The sequence below is a fragment of the Pseudophryne corroboree genome, chromosome 2 (genome assembly GCF_028390025.1).
Source record: "Pseudophryne corroboree isolate aPseCor3 chromosome 2, aPseCor3.hap2, whole genome shotgun sequence".
Classification (NCBI taxonomy): Eukaryota; Metazoa; Chordata; class Amphibia; order Anura; family Myobatrachidae; genus Pseudophryne; species Pseudophryne corroboree.
In genome coordinates this window covers 316036472-316060726 of record NC_086445.1, presented here as the reverse complement: position 1 = coordinate 316060726, position 24255 = coordinate 316036472, and the positions used below count along the sequence as shown (strand labels likewise).

At 45.2% G+C, this 24255-nt stretch overlaps 1 protein-coding gene across 10 annotated transcripts in view; it reads right to left on the bottom strand.

Annotated features, from left to right (window-relative positions):
- LMO7 (LIM domain 7) overlaps positions 1 to 23864 on the bottom strand; it is a 311711-nt gene extending 287847 nt beyond the window's left edge. For 5 of the 10 annotated variants that reach the window (XM_063952951.1, XM_063952954.1, XM_063952956.1 and 2 more), the window contains exons 1-2: positions 23738 to 23863; positions 19981 to 20055 (exon numbers count right to left, since the gene is read on the bottom strand). In XM_063952951.1, coding sequence (XP_063809021.1) covers positions 19981 to 20049 — 69 coding nt within the window. In that variant the 5' untranslated portion in view covers positions 20050 to 20055; positions 23738 to 23863. Of the gene's footprint in view, positions 1 to 19980; positions 20056 to 23556; positions 23680 to 23737 lie in introns of those variants that run through there. The other 5 variants (XM_063952955.1, XM_063952957.1, XM_063952959.1 and 2 more) reach the window with 3 other exon arrangements.
- Positions 23865 to 24255: the final 391 nt, after the last annotated feature.

Here is a 24255-nt window from a genome sequence, read left to right as displayed (position 1 = left end):
TTTCTCAGTGCTCTCTACCTGGTGCAGTGTTTCTCAGTGCTCTCTACCTGGTGCAATGTGTATAACGTGCTCTCTACATGGTGCAATGTTTCTCAGTGCTCTCTACCTGGTGCAATGCGTCTCAGTGCTCTCTACCTGGTGCAATGTGTATAACGTGCTCTCTACCTGGTGCAATGTGTATAACGTGCTCTCTACCTGGTGCAATGTTACTCGGTGCTCTCTACCTGGTGCAATGTTTCTCAGTGTTCTCTACCTGGTGCAATGTGTATAACGTGCTCTCTACCTGGTGCAATGTTACTCAGTGCTCTCTACCTGGTGCAATGTTTCTCAGTGCTCTCTACCTGGTGCAATGCGTCTCAGTGCTCTCTACCTGGTGCAATGTGTATAACGTGCTCTCTACCTGGTGCAATGTGTATAACGTGCTCTCTACCTGGTGCAATGTTACTCGGTGCTCTCTACCTGGTGCAATGTTTCTCAGTGCTCTCTACCTGGTGCAATGTGTATAACGTGCTCTCTACCTGGTGCAATGTTACTCGGTGCTCTCTACCTGGTGCAATGTTTCTCGGTGCTCTCTACCTGGTGCAGTGTGTCTCAGTGCTCTCTACCTGGTGCAGTGTGTCTCGGTGCTCTCTACCTGGTGCAATGCATCTCAGTGCTCTCTACCTGGTGCAATGTGTATAACGTGCTCTCTACCTGGTGCAATGTTACTCTGTGCTCTCTACCTGGTGCAATGTTTCTCGGTGCTCTCTACCTGGTGCAATGTTTCTCGGTGCTCTCTACCTGGTGCAGTGTGTCTCAGTGCTCTCTACCTGGTGCAGTGTGTCTCAGTGCTCTCTACCTGGTGCAGTGTGTCTCAGTGCTCTCTACCTGGTGCAGTGTGTCTCAGTGCTCTCTACCTGGTGCAATGTGTATAACGTGCTCTGCCTGGCGCAAAGTGTAGAATGTGCTCTGCCTGGCGCAATATGTATAACGTGCTCTACCTGTCGCAGTGTGTATAGGAGGTTCTACCTGGTGCAGTGTGTATTAGCTGCACTATTGTGTGGTGTAATGTGAATTGCCACTATTATGTGGCCATGCCCCTTCCCCACGAAAAACAACGCCCCTAAATTTTTGCTGCGCGCCTTTGGCGCGCACTGCCCATTCTTTATCGTGTGGGAATGGGAGGACCAAGCATTATAGTATGTACCTAATTTTGCCCTTCTAACTGAAAAATGTGCCCTTCCGAACGAAAAATGTGCCCTCCCGAATGAAAAATGTGCCCTACCCGTGATCAGCACCCTGCCCTAAAAAATTCCTAGAGTGAACACTATGAACCCCAAACCTGCGGCTCTCCAGAAGGTGAGGCAGTTGCAGCCACCAGAGGAGTGAAATCCTTGCTTTCAGCGACAGACGTATCCTCTGGGGCATGTGCAGGTGAGATCCCGACCACCTGTCTAGGAGATCCAGTTGGAATGACCAAGCATGAAATCTTCCGTACTGTAGAGCCTCGTAAGAGGCAACCATCTTCCCCAGAAGGCGAATGCACTGATGAACCGATACCCGGGCTGGTTTCAGGACATCCCGGACCATTGTTTGAATCACCAACGCTTTCTCCTCCAGTAGAAACACCCTCTGCACCTCTGTGTTGAGGATTATTCCCAGGAACGACAATCTCCTTGTCGGCTCTAAATGTGACTTTGGAAGGTTCAGGATCCAACGGTGCGCCCTGAGTAGATAAGTCGTGAGAGCAATGGACTGTAACAACTTCTCCCTGGACGATGCCTTTATCAGCAGGTCGTCAAGATATGGAATTATGTTCACCCCCTGTCTGCGGAGGAGAACCATCATCTCTGCCATCCCCTTAGTAAACACCCTCGGTGCCGTGGAGAGGCCAAATGGCAGCGCCTGGAACTGATAGTGACAGTGCAACAGTGCAAATCTGAGATAAGCCTGGTGTGGCTGCCAAATCGGAATGTGAAGGTACGCATCCTTGATATTCAGGGATACCAGAAACTCTCCCTCCTCCAGACCTGAGATCACCGCTCTCAGAGATTCCATTTTGAATTTGAACTCCCTCAGATAAGGTTTTACCGATTTCAAGTTCAAAATCGGTCTGATCGAACCATCCGGTTTCGGTACCACGAAAAATGTTTGAATAATAACGCTTGGTTTGCATATAAGGTGGAACAGGGACAATGACCTGTGACTTTTCCAATTTTTGATGGCTTTCTGTAAGATAGCCCTGTCTGCCAGCAAAACTGGCAAGCCTGATTTGAAGAATCATAATGCGCGGAAGTTCTTGAAACTCCAGTCTCTACCCCTGGTACAAAATATCCTGTACCCAGGGATCCAGGCTGGACGAAACCCAGACGTGGCTGAAACGTCTAAGCCTCGTACCCATCAGCCCATCTTCCAGGCTTAGCGGACCACCGTCATGCTGAGGATTTTGAGGAACCAGAAGCCGGTTTCTGGTCCTGGGAGCTTGCAGGTGCAGGCTTTTTGGATTTGCATGACCACCTCTAAAGAAGGTGGTAGGAGGCTTGGACCTTTTTGTCTTAGCGGTCAGAAAGGACTGCGATGCAGATGAAGAAAAGGGTTTCTTCGTAGAAGGCGTAGCTGAGGGAAGAAAAGGTGACTTACCTGCGGTTGCCGTAGAAATCCACACATCCAATGCTTCCCCAAATAGAACCTGACCTGTGTAGAGTAGGTTCTCCACACTTCTCCTGGATTCCGCATCTACAGACCATTGGCGTAGCCAGAGACCCCTGCGAGCTGAGACAGACAAGGAAGATACCCTTGCAGTCAACGTACCCAGCTCTTTCATGGATTTTACCATGAACCCCGCAGAATCCTGTATGCTACGTTAAAATAATTCAATGTCACTTCTATCCATTGAATCCAAATCCTTTAGTAACGTGCCTGACCACTTTACTATAGCTTTAGAAATCCATGCAAAGACAATAGTCAGCCTCAAGGCCACTCCTGAAGCAGTGTATATTGATTTGAGCGTAGTGATGAGCGGGTTCGGTTCCTCGGAATCCGAACCCGCCCGAACTTCACCCTTTTTTGCACGGGTCCGAGCAGACTCGTATCCTCCCGCCTTGCTCGGTTAACCCGAGCGCGCCCGAACGTCATCATCCCGCTGTCGGATTCTCGCGAGACTCAGATTCTATATAAGGAACCGCGCGTCGCCGCCATTTTCACACGTGCATTGAGATTGATAGGGAGAGGACGTGGCTGGCGTCCTCTCCGTTATAGTAGAACTTAGTTAGTTATAAATTGTGGGGAGGATTGGGGACGGGGAGCAGCTGTTAGGGAGTACAGTGCAGGGTTTTGAGTTTAATCCGTTGTTTCTCTGCCTGAAAAAAAACGCTCCACCAATCCATATCTGTGCTCACTCAGTGTGCTGCACTGCTGCATGATATATCTGTGCTGAGTGCACTGCTCACACTGCCTAATTGTGGGGACTGGGGAGCAGTTATAGCAGGAGTACAGTCAGTGCACACTGCACAGTTTTGCTGACAGTGACCACCAGTCCAGTATACGTTTGTCTGCCTGAAAAACACTGGTGTTTTTTTTTTTCTTTCTTCATACTAGTTTAGCAGTCTGCTGCTGACACTGTCCACCAGGTCCGTTATACAGTATATTATATTTATATATAAGCACTAAGCAGCAGTACGGTAGGCCACGGCTGTACCTACCTCTGTGTCGACTCGTCGTCCATAAGTATAAGTAATACTATCCATCCATCTACATTGTATACCTGTGGTGTTTTTTTTTTTCTTTCTTCATACTAGTTTAGCAGTCTGCTGCTGACACTGTCCACCAGGTCCGTTATACAGTATATTATATTTATATATAAGCACTTAAGCAGCAGTACGGTAGGCCACGGCTGTACCTACCTCTGTGTCGTCACTCGTCGTCCATAAGTATAAGTAATACTATACTATCCATCCATCTACATTGTATACCTGTGGTGGCTTTTAGTTGTGCGCAAAATACGGAGAACAAAAATGTGGAGGTTAAAAAAAATGGGGAAAGATCAAGATCCACTTCCACCTCGTGCTGAAGCTGCTGCCACTAGTCATGGCCGAGACGATGAAATGCCATCAACGTCGTCTGCCAAGGCCGATGCCCAATGTCATAGTACAGAGCATGTAAAATCCAAAACACAAAAGATCAGTAAAAAAATGACCCAAAAATCAAAATTAAAAGCGTCTGAGGAGAAGCGTAAACTTGCCAATATGCCATTTACGACACGGAGTGGCAAGGAACGGCTGAGGCCCTGGCCTATGTTCATGGCTAGTGGTTCAGCTTCACATGAGGATGGAAGCACTCATCGTCTCGCTAGAAAAAAGAAAAGACTTGCGCAAAAGCACAGCAAAGAACTGTGCGTTCTTCGAAATCACAAATCCCTAAGGAGAGTCCAATTGTGTCGGTTGCGATGCCTGACCTTCCCAACACTGGACGGGAAGAGCTTGCGCCTTCCACCATTTGCACGCCCCCTGCAAGTGTTGAAAGGAGCACCCGCAGTCCAGTTCCTGATAGTGAAATTGAAGATGTCAGTGTTGAAGTACACCAGGATGAGGATATGGGTGTTGCTTGGGCTGGGGAGGAAATTGACAAGGAGGATTCTGATGGTGAGGTGGTTTGTTTAAGTCAGGCACCCGGGGAGACACCTGTTGTCCGTGGGAGGAATATGGCCATTGACATGCCTGGTGAAAATACCAAAAAAATCAGCTCTTCAGTGTGGAAGTATTTCAACAGAAATGCGGACAACAGGTGTCAAGCCGTGTGTTGCCTTTGTCAAGCTGTAATAAGTAGGGGTAAGGATGTTAACCACCTCGGAACATCCTCCCTTATACGTCACCTGCAGCGCATTCATAATAAGTCAGTGACAAGTTCAAAAACTTTGGGCGACAGCGGAAGCAGTCCACTGACCAGTAAATCCCTTCCTCTTGTAACCAAACTCGCGCAAACCACACCACCAACTCCCTCAGTGTCAATTTCCTCCTTACCCAGGAAAGCCAATAGTCCTGCAGGCCATGTCACTGGCAAGTCTGACGAGTCCTCTCCTGCCTGGGATTCCTCCGATGCATCCTTGAGTGTAACGCCTACTGCTGCTGGCGCTGCTGTTGTTGCTGCTGGGAGTCGATCGTCATCCCAGAGGGGAAGTCGGAAGACCACTTGTACTACTTCCAGTAAGCAATTGACTGTCCAACAGTCCTTTGCGAGGAAGATGAAATATCACAGCAGTCATCCTGCTGCAAAGCGGATAACTGAGGCCTTGACAACTATGTTGGTGTTAGACGTGCGTCCGGTATCCACCGTTAGTTCACAGGGAACAAGACAATTTATTGAGGCAGTGTGCCCCCGTTACCAAATACCATCTAGGTTCCACTTCTCTAGGCAGGCGATACCGAGAATGTACACGGACGTCAGAAAAAGACTCACCAGTGTCCTAAAAAATGCAGTTGTACCCAATGTCCACTTAACCACGGACATGTGGACAAGTGGAGCAGGGCAGACTCAGGACTACATGACTGTGACAGCCCACTGGGAGATGTATTGCCTCCCGCTGCAAGAACAGCAGCGGCGGCACCAGTAGCAAGATCTCGCAAACGCCAACTCGTTCCTAGGCAGGCTACGCTTTGTATCACCGCTTTCCAGAATACGCACACAGCTGAAAACCTCTTACGGCAACTGAGGAAGATCATCGCAGAATGGCTTACCCCAATTGGACTCTCCTGGGGATTTGTGGCATCGGACAACACCAGCAATATTGTGCGCGCATTAAATCTGGGCAAATTCCAGCACGTCCCATGTTTTGCACATACCTTGAATTTGGTGCTGCAGAATTATTTAAAAAACGAAAGGGGCGTGCAAGAGATGCTGTTGGTGGCCAGAAGAATTGCGGGCCACTTTCGGCGTGCAGGCACCGCGTACAGAAGACTGGAGCACCACCAAAAAAACCTGAACCTGCCCTGCCATCATCTGAAGCAAGAGGTGGTAACGAGGTTGAATTCAACCCTCTATATGCTTCAGAGGATGGAGGAGCAGCAAAAGGCCATTCAAGCCTATACATCTGCCCACGATATAGGCAAAGGAGGGGGAATGCACCTGACTCAAGCGCAGTGGAGAATGATTTCAACGTTGTGCAAGGTTCTGCTGCCCTTTGAACTTGCCACACGTGAAGTCAGTTCAGACACTGCCAGCCTGAGTCAGGTCATTCCCCTCATCAGGCTTTTGCAGAAGAAGCTGGAGGCATTGAAGGAGGAGCTAAAACAGAGCGATTACGCTAGGCATGTGGGACTTGTGGATGGAGCCCTTCATTCGCTTAACCAGGATTCACGTGTGGTCAATCTGTTGAAATCAGAGCACTACATTTTGGCCACCGTGCTCGATCCTAGATTTAAAACCTACGTTGGATCTCTCTTTCCGGCAGACACAAGTCTGCAGGGGTTCAAAGAACTGCTGGTGAGAAAATTGTCAAGTCAAGCGGAACGCGACCTGTCAACATCTCCTCCTTCACATTCTCCCGCAACTGGGGGTGCGAGGAAAAGGCTCAGAATTCCGAGCCCACCCGCTGGCGGTGATGCAGGGCAGTCTGGAGCGACTGCTGATGCTGACATCTGATCCGGACTGAAGGACCTGCCAACGATTACTGACATGTCGTCTACTGTCACTGCATATGATTCTCTCACCATTGAAAGAATGGTGGAGGATTATATGAGTGACCGCATCCAAGTAGGCACGTCAGACAGTCCGTACGTATACTGGCAGGGAAAAGAGGCAATTTGGAGGCCCTTGCACAAACTGGCTTTATTCTACCTAAGTTGCCCTCCCTCCAGTGTGTACTCCGAAAGAGTGTTTAGTGCCGCCGCTCACCTCGTCAGCAATCGGCGTACGAGGTTACTTCCAGAAAATGTGGAGAAGATGATGTTCATTAAAATGAATTATAATCAATTACTCCATGGAAACATTCACCAGCAGCAATTGCCTCCAGAAAGTACACGGGGATCTGAGATGGTGGATTCCAGTGGGGACGAATTAATAATCTGTGAGGAGGGGGATGTACACAGTGAAAGGGGTGATGAATCGGACGATGATGTTGAGGTGGACATCTTGCCTCTGTAGAGCCAGTTTGTGCAAGGAGAGATTGCTTCTTTTTTGGTGGGGGCCCAAACCAACCAGTCATTTCAGTCACAGTCGTGTGGCAGACCCTGTCGCTGAAATGATGGGTTGGTTAAAGTGTGCATGTCCTGTTTATACAACATAAGGGTGGGTGGGAGGGCCCAAGGACAATTCCATCTTGCACCTCTTTTTTCTTTTTTTCTTCTTTGCGTCATGTGCTGTTTGGGGAGTATTTTTTGGAAGGGCCATCCTGCCTGACACTGCAGTGCCACTCCTAGATGGGCCAGGTGTTTGTGTCGGCCACTTGGGTCGCTTAGCTTAGCCATACAGCGACCTCGGTGCAAATTTTAGGACTAAAAATAATATTGTGAGGTGTTCAGAATAGACTGAAAATGAGTGGAAATTATGGTTATTGAGGTTAATAATACTATGGGATCAAAATGACCCCCAAATTCTATGATTTAAGCTGTTTTTTAGGGTTTTTTGAAAAAAACACCCGAATCCAAAACACACCCGAATCCGACAAAAAAAATTCGGTGAGGTTTTGCCAAAACGCGTTCGAACCCAAAACACGGCCACGGAACCGAACCCAAAACCCGAAAAATTTCAAGTGCACATCCCTATTTGAGCGTAGTGTCAATCTTACGATCAGCCAGTTCTTTTAACGCGGTAGACCCAGGGACAGGTAAAGTCACCTTCTTTGACAGTCTGGAAACAGATGCCTCAACTATGGGTGGGTTTTTCCATTTTATTCCCATCCTCCTCAGGGAAAGGAAGGGCAACCAAAACCCTTTTGGGGATCTGGAATTTTTTCTCCGGGTTCTCCCAGGATTTTTCAAATAAAGCGTTTAATTCTTTAGACGCAGGGAAGGTTAGCGAGGCTTTCTTATTATCTGTGAAGTAAGCCTTCTCAACCTGCTCAGGTGTTGTGTCAGAAATGTTTAACACATCTCTAATATCCTCAATCATGAGCTGCACCCCCTTAGCAAGGGATTCCACCCCCCTCAGCACATCCCCATCACCGTCAGCCATGTCAGAGTCGGAATCCGTGTCATCTTGCATAATCTGGGCAAGTGCACGTTTTTGTGGGTATCTGCTAGGGGATTTTGAAGGAATAGCGACAGAACCCGGCCAAACTGCCATAGACTTCTTTAATACCTTTGTTTCAGTCTCAGTATGAGATCTGAGAAATCACTCCCTTAATAGAGGTCAACCACTCAAGCTCAGTAATAGGGATCTGAGACAAAACATTACATTCCTGTGTACATGGAATGGATTCCTCCCGAGAAGAAATGCCCTCTGCAGCATAAGACACAGAGTCCCTAGACATGGCTATGTGAGAAACAAACACCCACACAGGAAAATGTCATATACAGTTTCCCCCCAAGCATGCCACAGAGAAACACAGAGATTGGAGCTAACCCACACACAGCGCTTTCCTAGGTAGATATAATATAACTACCTGGCGCTGACTGTGTACCTTAATAGACTACACAGTATTTACACAGTTCCCCCCCCCCCCCCCCCCTTCCTTCTACAACCCCATGGTACCGCACAGGATAGCAAGAGTTGCGTGAAGGGACAGCTCTTACTGTCAGAGTCTCTGTACTGGATCTGCAGGCAGAAATATGGCGCTGAACGCTGCTGGGTCCACTCCGAGGAGAAGCTCCGCCCCCTGAACATGGCGCTGCTTCCCACTCTTCATTTACACTGGCCTGAGGAATGGTGCTGGCAGCGTTACTGAGGTCACTGACAGCCTTGGTGACCAGTGCAGGGTATAGGCGCTGGCTCAGGGTACCCCTCAAAGTGCCACACTATGTACCACTGAGCCTCCGGAGCACAGTCAATACTGCGCTCCCACCCTGTTGCCGCCATCTTCACACCGGCTCCCCGCTTGCTGTGGGGGCCAGTGACTCACTTGCCACCAGAATCTTCTGGCTCTGTTAGGGGGTGGCGGCATGCTGCAGGAGTGAGAGGTCGCCTGGCCCGGCTAATGATCATCGCCCTCAGGAGCTCAGTGTCCTGTCAGTGGACACACACACACACACACACACACACACACACACACACACACACACACACACAATATAACTGCAAAGAGCACTTGAATCAACTACTGAGCCTGTTTTTGAAAGCAGGTAGGATATAATTGTTTGTAAAAACATGGTTCCTTAAAGACGTTTTTACAGGGAGACTGAGCTCAGCGTCCCCGGAGACCTTGATTGCTGCATGCTGAAGACGGCTGCCCTGGTCTCTGAGGGAAGAAGGGGGTGTTGTTTACAGCTGAAGGGTGGGAAATCTGCAGTAGACTAACACTTAAAACTGGGGGAGGAACTACAGGTTAAGCACCGCCTCCCCTTGCTGGTCTTCCACTACAGGTACTAAAGGCCTTCATAAATTTAGTGTATACACTAAAACCTGTTCCTTATATGCCTTGGTGGTCTATTGGAATCCCAGACTTGCGCCAGTGCCCACACCAGTCTCGGGGGCCATCTCCCGGAACACGCGGCGGACCACAATTTAAATGCGGGTCCTTTTAAGATGGGAAGGTCCCATCTTAAAAGGACCCGCATTTAAATTGCCCCCCAGAGAAGTTAGATAAAAAAAACTTTTACATTTGAAAGCATAGAGCTGCTATAGCAGCCCCTGAAAAGGTGCAACCAGCTTTCCTGCCTGCACCAACAAAAAAACTGACCTGCCTTACCATGGAGGTGGGGGTTATAGGGAGAGGAGCCAAGCATTCTGGAAAGCCTGAAAGCTTAACTGTTTGGTGCCCAAACTCTCACCCACCATCTACAACCCCAATGTTCTCCCTGTGGAACCCTATTAAACCCGAAGAAGGAGGTTAACAGCAGCTCCCCTGTCTAAAGGTGCATCTAGCTCCTGCTGTCATCAAATGAAAACTGGATAGCCTGGGGCTGGGGTCGGGGTAGAGGGGAGGAAGGTTCAGTGCATCCTGGGACCTGAAAATTTAACTGTTTGGTGCCCGGTTCCTTCCAAACCACCTATACCCCCATGGTAAATTCTGTGGACCCTGAAGAAGAAATCATCATTTTAAAGCCATACCCTCTGCAATATCTTGACAACTGCCCACTACCTACAGCATAGGTTAGTAACAGACACAGCTGTGCTCAGGATGATGGAACACAGGAAGTCAACAAAGTATACAAATACACACACAATTCCATACCTCCCAACTTTCATCTAAGTCAAAGAGGGACACACGTGCGGCGAAGCGCTCGCTCCGAAAAAGGGTGTGGCCTATGAAAAAGGGGGGGTGTCTTCGCAGGAGGACCCTCGATCGCGAGCCACGCCCCCATTTTCGTCACTGAGGGGGCATGCCCAGCGCTCCGTGAGCTGCTGGCATGCCCCCTGTCCTCCTGTCTGCACTGAATAGATGCTGTGCGCGTGTGCACAGCGTCTATTCACCGCTGCTCTGCTTTGCAGAGCGGAGAGTGCAGGACCCTCCCAACTGCCCCCCCACCCCCACCGCGGGACACTGTGGCCCGCGGGTGGGACAGCGGGACAGTCCCCAAAAAACGGGACTGTCCCGCGAAAATCGGGACAGTTGGGAGGTATGCAATTCTGACATATACATTGGAGAGCACAAATGGTAGCAGCCACTTTAATCGGTGCTTCTTTTCTATAATGGTATACCTACTGGCCTTTCCTTGGCTACGAGGCACCACCAGCCTCTCTCGCCACACAAACTCCGATTTGTTATCAGTTACCCAGAAGGTTCTTCTCCAGTTGTCCTTATTGATACCAATGTTAATGCTCAATATACATGCGATACTGTACCTGCAGTTAACTGAAAGCATTTTGTAGCAACAAAAAAAAAAAAAAAGCAACTAGCTGTAAATTACCTGTCAGAGAACATCCACATTCTGATATGAACAAAGTTAAAAAAAAATGTAATACAAGTAGTTCATAGTACAATATGCAGCGCCAAGCTGGTTTATTCCATTTACCAATTCTGACCCCTGAACAAATGTGATCTCTTCACACTGTGAAGTTATACTGCAAATCACTGAATGCTAAAGCACAAGTTGTTGCTTTTTTAATCTACCAACTACAAAGGATGGCATGCATGTGTGTGACGGAAATGTGTACAGCAGCTCCGTAGGGGACATGCTTCACTTTCTGGAATGCCATTCCTGAAGGCTTTCAAGCTTTACAAGCTGTTAATGATTAGGTTTAAAAGGAAAGTTATTTCAGGAACTCTACCCGACTACAGGAAATAAGACACTTACGGTACTGTAGATTATGCAAACAAAATTCAACAACTTCCAACACTGTTGCAATGCAGACAAAACACGGGGAAAAAAGAAAAACCAAAACATTAAAAAAAAAAAAAATTAAAAAATTGTAAAATGTAGTTAATATAAACTAGCGTTTGCCCATTTGTCTTCGCTCACGTGGATGTCTGTTATTGCTCAGCGGCAGTAATTTTACAGAGACAATAGTGCCATCTAATAATGTGATGTATATATTATATTGTATACATTAAGGCCTATTCATCAAGCCGTAAAAAAAAGACTTGAGAAGTGAACCAGTGGAGAAGTTGCCCAAGGCAACCAATCAGCTTTGAAGTAACCTTTATCAAGTGCATTCTATAAAATTTATATGTAGCAGCTGATTGGTTGCCATGGACTTCTCCAGTAGCACACATCTTCACTGCTTCATGAATAGACCCCATTGATCACAAAATGTCTGTTAAAAATATTTAAAAAATTTCCTCCAGGGACTAAACACAAAAAGATGCATGGGGCAACTAACTCATGAGCAAGCCACGTACAGTTGCCCATGGAAGTAGCAGCTGGTCCTGAGATCTATGCCTGCAGCCCAGAGCGCTTAACCCTGCGAACTGTTGATCGTCATAGCGAAGCAGACGCATGCAGGAAACTGCAGGCATTTGACTAGAAAAGGGAAAAAAAAAAAAAAATTTGGGGAGGGGGGGGGGGGGGGGGGGTACGTGGTATAAACACTTTCTCATCTGCACCACATCTCATTAGAATCTCTGCCTCAATAAGGTTCCTCTGCAGAGCAATCGCTTTAAGATGGGTTCCAATGCATAATTGGGCAGAGTCAAGTTCCGCAGAAGCATGATCGGAACACCAACTTTCAGTGCATCGAGTGTCAAACGTCTGGTTTTTCCTTTATTGCTCCTCGCCCTTAGTTTCTTTCTAGGTCACTAAACTATACAATAGTGAAAACGCAATCCAAATTCATCCAGTAATTTTTGCGTGACGCTGGAATTAACAAATTCTGAAAATAAAATATTTTTGTCTCCACAGTTCATAAACAGTCGCTAGAAGCATACTGTATTTCTAAAAAAAAAAAAAAATGCTATGTACAGGCACGACTCTTAGAGTTTTATTATATTGTATATATTAGTTTGAGACACTCATGAGAACAAGATCAACTGTGGCCATTTTGAAAATAGTTTCTTAAACAATATTAAGAATTTTTGGGGGGATTTAAATGGTAAAAGCAAACTAACCATAGCAATCGTATAAATCATCTTTAATAAATTGCATAACTGCCATAAAGGGGTATATACAATGCTTGTCAGAAAGGATTCGACAAAGCAGTATTCAATGCACACGGGTGAGGACAGAGGCACTCTCTTCCCCCGAAACCCCTCCCGTGCCGCCACCCCCAGCCCTGGCCTGCTTCAGTACCGCCTCCCCCGGTCATCATTACATGACACTGACCATCAAAACGTATCCTAGATTCTAAACCGTATTATTTGACTAGTTCAATATGAGTTTGGAATGGCCACATACTATACATAAAAGTCACTACATATAAGACAAGAACTTTACCACAAGGATCCTGATGAACGTCCGTTTCATACTGAACACTGGCGATGGCCTGGCGTTGCTGGTAGCGGAGATGTTCATACTGTTCAGGAGCGACTGCTGTAGCCTGTTTGCTGGTGAAGCTGGAGAGCATACAGCAGCCCGCCTCCCTCCCGCCTTCTACTTCCACACACGGGTACTACACACACACACAGCGCGGAGCTGGAGCGGCATTGCCCCGTCACACCCGAGCGAGGTGAGAGCCAGGATCAGAATTTCTCGACAATGCCAATCCGACTGTTATAAAAGTCGGACTAACATTGTCGGAAACGGGGCCAAAACCTGTCGGATTTGGCAGCGTTTCAGACAAAAGCACGTCGATCCGCAGCTAATCCGCCAATCCACGTGTTTTCATTCAGACCTAAAATAGTCGGAAACTGCCGTCTTCCGACAAGACGGCAGGTTCCGACTTCAATTAAATACCCCCCTATAAGTGAAAACACATTTACAAGGATACTGGTCAAAAACTAATCATGATATTTCACCTTTTAAATTATTGCAGCTTTAAAATGAACAGCTAAAAATACACCCTAGTGTTACAGGACTTTATTATAATTTACTTGTGTATTGTTACAGTCTGTCCCTAGTTACTAGCCAAAAGGCATACCAAAATCAACTCGTATCATACTAGTCACGAACGAGTAGATTAATATTTTCTTAGTTAATTGTAGCCCATCTACCACTTACCATAAAATAGGTATTTATATGTACCTCACAACTGTTTCTCTTTCAACGGGACAGTCCTACTTTTCTGAGATTGCGGGCATCAGCACATTTTCAGCAAATCTGCCCAATGTTTTAAAGGGGCACTCATTTAAAAGGAAACATTAACCTGGTTTTGTAACTTTATACAGGTGAATTATTACAAATATTTCTGTAACACTTGATCTACATGGGATATAGGTTGTGCTATACTTAGTATTTCACAAGTACCCTTGTAAATGTGATTTCACATTGGGCTCAAGAGGACTAAACCGGGCGTTCAGTTGCGAAAAACAGTATTTTCCCGACTTAAGTGCCTGGCGTGATGATGTTTCCGCTGCGCTAAGGGCAAAAAACAGCACTGCCCCAGTACTTTTGTCAGATTACTGCTCACACCCCCGAAGGGGTGCAAGAAGAAATCGTCTCATCAGGCATCACATCGCACTGAATTGAATAACTCCATGAGCTCCCTCTCAGCACTATTCAATCCGTGATGAATTGAATTGACCCAATTATTTCTCCAATTTCTTAAAGATGACTGACATGATTGCTATGCTTACATTGCCTTAACTTTTATTAATTAAAAAGAAAAAAAAAGTGGTTATGTTTTAAGGAACCATTTTGACACATTTGATCTCGATCTTCTCTTGACTGACCCACATTTCTCTCTCCATTGTTACAGACACTGACCAGCTATTTAGAGTGTGTACCACACCACATATTAGCCGTTTAAATTTGCTCACTCATAATTATATCATAAAAGCAGGTACAGCTATTTCCTCCCTTTCCTAAAATGTACTTAGGACATTAGCGTAATGCACCTCTCAGGAAGTAAGGTTACAGATGTTTTTAAAGGCGGTGTCAGGCAGGTGCTTCTAAAGCATATACATTTTAAACCTGTATTAAGAAAGCAGCAGTTATACATTTAGGGTCTGATGCCCAGTTGAATGTATGCATGTTTATGCAGAGGTTATTGCATATTCTCTCAGTGTGCTGCTCTAGAACCAAGCCAAATCTCATCCTAAACCTCTGTTCTACGCTCTCTATGTACCCCATCTGTGTCACCCCTGTCTGTCTACCCCTCCCCTTTAGATTGTAAGCTCTCACGAGCAGGGCCCTCTTCCCTCATGTGCTTATCCTTTCTTACTTTAATAATCTTCAACTGCACCAAATACAGCAGTCTTCTGCCACCTGATACTTATTCCAGTGTCATCTGCTGATGTAACTATGTTTATTTACCCTGTACTTGTCCTATACTGTCATCAACTGTAAGTTGCTGTTTTCCTGTTTGATTATTTGTTTATGTACTCTGTAACTGGGCGCTGCGGAACCCTTGTGGCGCCATATAAAGGATAATAATAATAATAATAATAATAATAAATAAAGTATGCACAATTCCAGGTGATGTGCAGTTATACCAAGTAAAGGCTAGTGCAAGTGCTCATGAAGGTGGGGAAGAGAAGTGCTGTTTTCTAACAATGCATAAGACTGGCACAGTGCTGTTGGTATCATTTTTGCAACTAGTTCCTTAAAAAGTGTCTGAAAACATGGACTCTACTATAACTTTCATATCAACATCTGACTTTTAGATAAGCTCCAGCACCATTTTCAAAAGGACTGGTGAGGAATATCAGTCCAAGCCCAAAGAGATGTGTACAACTCTAAATATGGGTGAACATACATATTTCTGTAAATTCAAAGTGAGAGTGCAACTATCCAATTGTCATTGGAGTGATAATCAGGCCCTTTATGTTCCTTGTAGATTTTTGTTAATAAAAAGGCATATAAAAGTACAGGCAAGAAATATTACCAAATAGCAATGAAGTACCCTCTATATACACCCCACCCTCCTGCATCTTTGTCTGTACCTGACACCCTCAGAATTTTAAATTTCTCTAAAATCCCATGTTTTTGCATCAACCCAGGATTTTTGTAAGTCTGAAAGGTGCCAACACGTTCCTGGGTCAGCGCCCCTGATATTGACACGGGTGAAGCGTGAGTGGTGCGATCCAGGATTTTACTCCTGAACCACATAGAAGCTTCTGATAGGCTGCTCTGGGCTGCCAAGAGTAGCAGCTGGTTTTAGATGTGTGTGTGTGTGTGTGTGTGTGTGTGTGTGTGTGTGTGTGTGTGTGTGTGTGTGTATTTATATATATATATATATATGTGTCGTGCCCTCCAACTGTACCTTTTTGGCAGGTACAGTACTTTTTTTTTTTTATGGTCTGCACCGATTTTTGGCTCTCCAAACTTACATTGAAAGTATGGGAAAATGGGTGTGATCACGCCCCCTTTTCCCGTGGACACGCCCCCTTTTCGCATTTGTACCGATTTTTATGTATAAAAGGTTCGAAGGTATGACGTGTGTGCATGATATGCATTGTGTGAATGACAACAGCCTGGCAGCCCAGGCTTGTAGATTGCCAGGGCAGACCAGGCTTGTGTGTGAAAGGGACCGACTCGGGAACTTCCCAGGTCTCAACTGTAGGTTGAAAGGGAGTCTCGATCAAAAACCCAGGATTTTTCAAAGGTGAAAAAAAGGGGTCTGAGCATGGAAATCCCTGCGTCGTATGTCTGAAAGTGGTATGAGAGAGTTGATGTTAAATTGCCTGTTAGTACAACTGTGATCACCTACAGTATAACAGCTATCATTTGGAATTCAACAAGGTTGGCAAGCACATGTTGAAGCTCTGTAGGATAACAGGCTAAACAAGAATCTCCAGATACAGGTTTATCTAATTAGTTTTCCAGTTATTTCGTCTGTCTCTTTTACAACCTAATTGGGCATGACAAAAGTCTCAACAAGTGTATAGAAAATAATGAAATAAGGAGGGTTACACAAAAACTATTAACTTATTTAAAAAAAAAAAGGAAAGGCTGTACATTTCCTGGTACCCACAACAGCCGTATCACCAGGAGGCATTATAAAAATAAATAAAATCACATGACCACATTTAGAAGGCAAGAGCCTGCACGACACAAGTTGTGTGCATCCTCTGCATCTTATATAGACAAGTCTTGCATAGGAAACTATAAAGGGCCCTACACACTGGCCGACATTACTGCACGATATGAACGATCTCGTTCATTAATGAACGAGATAACGTTCATATCGTGCAGTGTGTAGGCTCGAGCGATGAACGATGTGCGGCCCCGCGCTTGTTCATCGCTGGTCCCCCGTCGGCTGTACATGCAGGCCAATATGGACGATCTCGTCCATATTTGCCTGCACTTCAGTGCAGCCGGGTGACGGGGGGAGTGCAGAAACTTCACTCCCCCCCGTCACTGCCCTCCCGCCGCCGGGTCGCCCGTCGGCCGTATCCGCCGTCGGGCAGCTCGGCGCGGCGGATCGGCCAGTGTGTAGGGCCTATAAGGGTACTGCACTTTTCCTCTAACAGGCTACAGCAGTGGTTCCCAAACTGTGTGCCGTGGCTCCCTGGGGTGCCTCGGGACACTTGAAGGGGTGCCTTGAATTGGTGGTCCAGGACCAATTCAAATTATTTATGGTCAATATAAGAGGCAAAACTAGTGCTGGTGGCTGCCAGTCATAAAATATGGGGACAAACAGAAGCAAATCTCGACCCTCACCACACAATTGAGCCCAAGGATGAAATATAAAACACAATCTACTTAATGTAATATTTCTTTCTTAATTTCTCAATAAGAAATGTTTGTCCTAGGGGTGCAGTGAAAAAAATTCTGATACTCTAGGGCGCCGTAACTCAAAAAAGTTTGGGAACCACTGGGCTACAGTGTAATTTTACTAAAGCTTCTATAACAAGTGGAGGTGTTGCCCATAGCAGCCAGATTCTATGTATCATTTTCTAGAATACAACAGATAGTTAAAATATGATTGATTTCCATGGGCAATGGGTTCATTTTTAGAAATTTTAGCACATCTAACCCTTAGAGAGAGATAAAATGGAGAAGTTGCCATAGTCACCAGCTTCTAGATATTTATATACAGGTTGAGTATCCCTTAGCCAAAATGCTCAGGACCAGAAGTATTTTGGATATCGGATTTTTCCGTATTTTGGAATCATTGCATATCATAATGACATATCATGGCAATGGGACCCAAATCTAAGCACAGAATGCATTTATGTCTCATATACACCTTATACACACAGCCTGAAGTTAATTCTAACCAATAGTTTTAATAACTCTGTGCATTAAGCAAAGTTTGTGTACATTCACACAATTTATTTTTCATATGCACCTTATACACACAGCCTGAAGGTCATTTAATACCAAAAAATTATTAAAAATATTGTATTAAACTAAGTTTGTGTACATTGAGCCATCAGAAAATCAAAGGTTTCACTATCTCAGTCTGACTCAAAAAATTCCGTATTTTGGAATATTCCGTATTTCTGAATATTTGGATATGGTATACTCAACCTGTAGTATAGTCCACAAAACAACAGTAGCTGATTGGATTTTATAGGCATTTGCACCACTTCATCTCTCTTTATACAGCCCCCTTAATCTGTTGTTGTGCAAGTGTAAAGGTGGGTACACACTAGTAGATATATCTGCAGATCAATTGATCTGCAGATATATCTATGTACGGATCGGGCAGTGTGCTGTGCATACACACTGCCCGATCCGTCGGGGGACTGACGTCATGAACTGGGCGGGCGGGCGTGCGCCCGCCCAGTTCACCTGTCAATCACAGTCGGCCGCCGCAGCATGTGTACGGGCGGTCGTCACACAGCGACGCGCCAATATATCGTTAGATATATTGGCCGTCGGCTGTGCTGCGCGGCTGACGCGATACGTCTGTGAACGACGGAGTTCACATATGTATCGGCCGTACACACTGGCCGCCGGTCCCGCGATATATCGGCCGTTCAAGAGAACGGCCGATATATCGACCAGTGTGTACGGGCCTTAAGATACAAGCCAGGAAACATTTGGAAAGAGCCTCCAAATGCAATAGTTTATATAAAGATCTTGTACAACCTGGATAAAAGTCAGTGTTTTACCTGCACTGATTATATAAACACATACTGCACATTTGCAGTGATGGATGGACTTCTGAGCTATATTTGGGATGTCCAGAGCTATATTGATCAAGAAATGCATGTTACATAGGAACCCATTATACAATAGACAAACACACGAGAGAGAGCTCTCCTGTTTAAACCAAATATGGAGTCCCAATGTCACAGGAGCTGGCCCCTGAAAGAAAACAGGAGTCTTATGTATAGAAAGCAGTCATACCATTGGAATCATAACACGAAGCTTTACTTTATTTCCTGACACTGGAGCACAGCACTTAACATGTTAGCTGGTGTCGGCGTTATAGGAGGCTATATTGCAGACATCAGATATTACACAGACAACCCAACTGTATATGAAGCAAGCATTCTTTTCAGAAAGGAATACTTCCAGATATATATATATATATAAATAAAAGTTCTTGAAAACAGACTTACAAACCCCACTTTGGACATGTTAATAGCTCTGCTGTTTCAAGATGTTTAAGGATACTGTAGGTCTCGAAGAGCTAAGATGTTGAGAACTGGGTTACAGAAGTAATTAGTGGAAAATAACATGGTTAAGTAATTTCTTTTTTTATTATTTCTTTTTTAGTAAGGACAGTCTGTAGATTGAAAACCTCCCGGCTAATTGAATGCCTGTAAAAACTGGTCTACAGATGGCTGGTGTAATGCCTCTTGGGGAGACGCAGGCTGGTATGTTAAGCTTCTCTGATGGTATATTTGGTAGTTATAGCAAATCATCCTGGGTTTAGGTCTACAATTATTATTGGCATACACCAGCTGGCACATAACTGTCCAAGTGTATAGTGTCCACCTTTATGAAAGACAATATATTGGTCTCCTGACTTACGGGTAATTTTATGCTGGTTTGCTTAGAACATAATATACCAACATCTGAAGATTAGTCTTCTATTATTTCTCTATAACTGGTATCATCCCATCACACATTTCTTTGCATGTAATTAAAACTATTCAGTTAAAAAAACAAAACAAAAAAAAAGGTTCACAACCACGAAGACATCAAAGTTTTCTATCACTATTCTTTAAGGGGACCTGGATATTGTTTAGCTTTCATAGCGGAGCCTAGAAAACTAACAAACGCCTTCATTCCTGCATTTTGAAACATGCATCCAGTAAAAGAACCATTACGCAATTGTGTCTCATACATCATGCCTTAAAGGAAGAACAGTGGAATGTAACCACATGATGACACGGAATTCTCTACAGTATCTTCAGCAATCCACCTCAGTGTTTTTCAGCTAAAATTGAGGTAACATGTTAATTAATAGCCTTACCTCAACCCATCTCCGTGCTTCAGAAAATGCGAAATCGCATGAGATTTCCGAATTTTCATTCCACTCCATGGCAATCTGAGGAACAGAAACATGTCTGATTTTTCTATCAAAACAAAAATGCATAACAATTCTATTGATGTGTTTAGAGATAAATAAATCAGACAAAAAATTAAAAAACAACTTTACAAGTATGTACGTTCATTACACTGACAGCTTGATAAACAAACAATCATAAACCTATAATGGAAAGTCAATTATAAAGAAGAAACAAACATGAATACAGATTACATTGTTTACAATGTTGCCCATACTTACTCATTACTAAGCAATTAGAGGCGCTTCATGTTAGACTTAACAACATTGCTCTTGGGAACTTGGCAACCATGAGAGGATATCTGCATGCTCACTATTCCATATGAATTATCAACTTATTTACCATTTACAATTGCCATGCCATGTACATAGAACGACACCCATCTCAATGTACCTGCGACAGGCGGTATCCGGATGATAGGTTGGCAATGAAAAGCTTGACAAGCAATAGGTCGACATGCATATGGATGACGTAGTCAAAAGGTCTACAGGCGCAAAAGGTTGGCATGAGGTTTTTTTGAAGATTTTTTTCATTTTCAGCACTTTACCATCCACGTGGACTACAACTGGGAATAATAACCTGTGCGAGCGGAGAAAGGCACCTTGCCTGAAGGATGACGAGCAAAGCGGTACACGTGATGGAAGGGAAATTTGGACACAGAAAAAAAAAAAAAAAAAACACATTAAAAAGCCATGTCGACCTTTTCACGTGTCGACCATTTCCATGTCGATCTGATGATCCTGTCCACTTTTTGACCATCGACCCATTGATCTATGACCGCAACAGGCTTAAGGGATCTATGTATTTCCGCAATTAACAGTCCGTACTGCGCTGTTATTTGTTTTTTTTCATTGTAAACAGAATTTCGCATTCTATGTACTAAAGAGGACTCACAGGGACAGGGGTAGTGATAACCGCTGTCTCTGAGAGTTTGATCCGGCCGAATCAAAGGGGTCTTCCACATTTGTGAAAGACTCTTCCTGGGAATCAGACGCGCGCCAAAAAGGGGCGTGGCCATGCAAAATGGGTAGCGTGGTCAATACATGTAATAAAAGTGGGCGGTTCAGCCCACAGACGAGGGCGTCACTGTTGGGGGCGTGCTCAGCACCTACGGAGGTGCTGGGCTTCCCCCATGCTCTCTCACAGCGTGAATGGATGCCGCGCGCATGCACACTGCATCTTTACACGCTTGGAGGGCAGAAAGCGGGCGGCTGTTCTAGCAGGGCGCCGCAGAAATGGCAGGGCGCGGCGCCCTGCTAAAACAACCTAGCGTGAACACTAAATCCTTCTACTGCCTAGAGCCGGGGTAGCCAACCCTGGTCCTCGAGAGTTACCAACAGTTAACTTATAATTCTGTGAGGAGACCTGGAAAATGTTAAGTAATTAGCTCCATCTTTGGATCTGTTAAAATGTGAGTGAGTAATGAGTACACCTGTGCTCATGCTAGGTGAGCTGGAAAAATGTGAACTGTTGGTAGCTTTGGAGGACCAGGGTTGGCTACCACTGGCCTAGAGAATATGAGGTCTATTCATAAAGCAGTGGGGAAAAAAAGAGTTGAGATGTTACCCATGGCAACCAATGAGCATTAAATTAACATAAATCACGTGCATTCTATAAAATTAAACGTAGCAACTGATCGATTGCCATGGGCAACTTCACTCTTTTCATTGCTTAATGAATAGACCCCTATATGCTTAAACTCTCTCTATACATAGTTAAAGTCATAGAAAATGTATTGTCAAAAGTTAACATAATTCCATGCTGAAAAAAAAAAATGATGGCAGTCACCTCATCAATGGCAGACCAAGCATAACTGGGTTGGTATCAGGATCTCGGAACTTGGGATGCCGGCAGACAGAATACTGACAGCGGCATGCCAACACGCAGGTTCCCAACACCTATTTGGAAAGTATACCAACACTAACCCCCTCCCCCCACCTAAACCTCCCCGGTGGTGCCTAACCCTAACACCCCCTTGTTTGGACAATGCGAGGAAAGTGGATCAAACACACGGGAGGACATAAAAATTAAAGATAGTGCCCTGGCCAGAAAATTAATCATGCACCACCACAATACTAACCACTGTGCTAGTATTGTGACCCTGAACAAGCTATGGTTGCACTGTACAAGCACCAAATTAGATTAAAACCTCAGGGAGACTACCCATAAATTCTGTCACAGCATTATTATTATTATTCTTTATTTATATGGTGCCACATGGGATCCGCAGCGCCCAATTACAGAGTACATAAAAAAATAGGCAAAACGAAAAAACAGTGACTTCCAGTTTAAGACAATATAAGACCAGTACAGGGTATGTAAACATAGCTGTGTTAGCAGATGACACTGAAATAAATATCAGGACAGCAGAAAACTAGAATTTGTTGTCGTCAAAGGGAGTATTAAAAAGAAGATAGGTTAAGTCAAAGATGGAAAAGCACATGAGGGAAGAGGGCCCTGCTCGTGAAAGCTTACATTCTAAAGGGGAGGGATGCAGAGATATTGTGCAAAGTGGTTAGCACTAAAGAATAAAATGCTAGCCCAACACGTAACACATGAAAAATGAGAAATACACCAACATATATCTGATATTTTTTATGTACATTGCAGCAGTGATATTTTTTATATGATTACCAATGATATGTACTAATATTAAATTGGAGGCTGTGGTTAAGGGATCATAATCCGTTCTGCTGCAAGAATGTCTTCAAATGCATAAAGTAAGTGGTTGACATTATCTGACTGGATTGGTAAAACCACTGGGGTTTGTACATATGGGTCAGATCAGATGTAGTCTTAAAGTTCATTGATAGCAATGGGGACTGCAATCTGCACCAATAGCTAGCCTTTAGAGCAGGAGGTTTCTATGAAAGCTCCCGAGTTAAACTGGGGATACATAAACTTATGCAGAACTGTAGTTTCTGGAAAAACACCTCGATAAATAGCCCCTTAAGTCATATACTGACTGAATAACAATCTTCTCACAAACATTTTGCTTGTGAAAACATAAAACAACATCTGCATGCTAGAACACATACAAGCTGAAACAAGAAACCTGCTGCATACAACAAATAGCAGCCCACAGCAAGTTTCCCATGGTGCTGGCATCATATGCATATTAAACACTGCGTCCATTCATCGAGAAGTTGATGAGCACCTCACAGTCCAGAGCAACCTGACATCAAACCTACAGTACCCCAATGCTTTCTAACGAGAACAGTTACATTACAATACAACTTATTTAATAGCCCCAAGTTACTCTGAAACAAGTATCCCATACACAGACTCCCAAACACAGTGCACCACTGCCCTCAGGAACGCCAGCCTGGGAGAGCTCAGCAAGAGAGCGGACAGTCACACGGGGAACACGCAGCAAGAGAGCGGACAGTCAGTCACACGGGGGACACGCAGCAGGACACACTCCCAGCCGCTGTGCGCGGAATCACACCCGAGTCACCTAGCGAAACTTTCCTCCAACTTACTAAGCGCCGTATCCACTGCAATGTCCCGGCTGCTGTGTGAGTCCGATCCGCAGCAGCTACTAGCTACACATCAGCAATGTGTGACGCCTGCAGCTGCTGCACAATAACCCGCCTGTTACACTACAGTGTGTGTGCTACCTCCAGGTGCAGGCTGTGCCAGGCAGCCCAGACTATCACTTACAGCGTATTGTCTCCTGCCCGGGTTCCCAGGGTAATAGTGTAACGCAGCAGCAGCACAGAGCCCGCCTGTCCCACCTGCAGGTGAGTGAGGAACATGCACCCCTCCCCTCGCGGCGTATCCCACCGGGATACTGACTGACTGATGGCTAGGAGGAGGTGGAGGTCACGCCCACCTGGCTTCTGCCCCGTCCCCTGTCCGGTGCTGGCAGTCAGCAGCCCCTCCGTGCATAGTGCCCTGCCTGGTACTGTTGGGCCACCGCACCACACCCAATAACATGTGCCACTGGGCTGGAACAGACCTGCAGCACCTACTGTGCAATGACTGTGCCAGAGGCTCTGGTTATTATAGTATACAGCACTGTGCCACTACTTCTGCAAAACGCATCTGATTAGGAGATGTACTGTAGCAACCTTTCCATAGAAATAAAGTGGAGAAGTTGCCCATAGCAACCAGCTTTTAACGGACATTTTATAGTCTGCTAGATTGGTGGCTATGGACACCTTTTCCATTGTATCTCT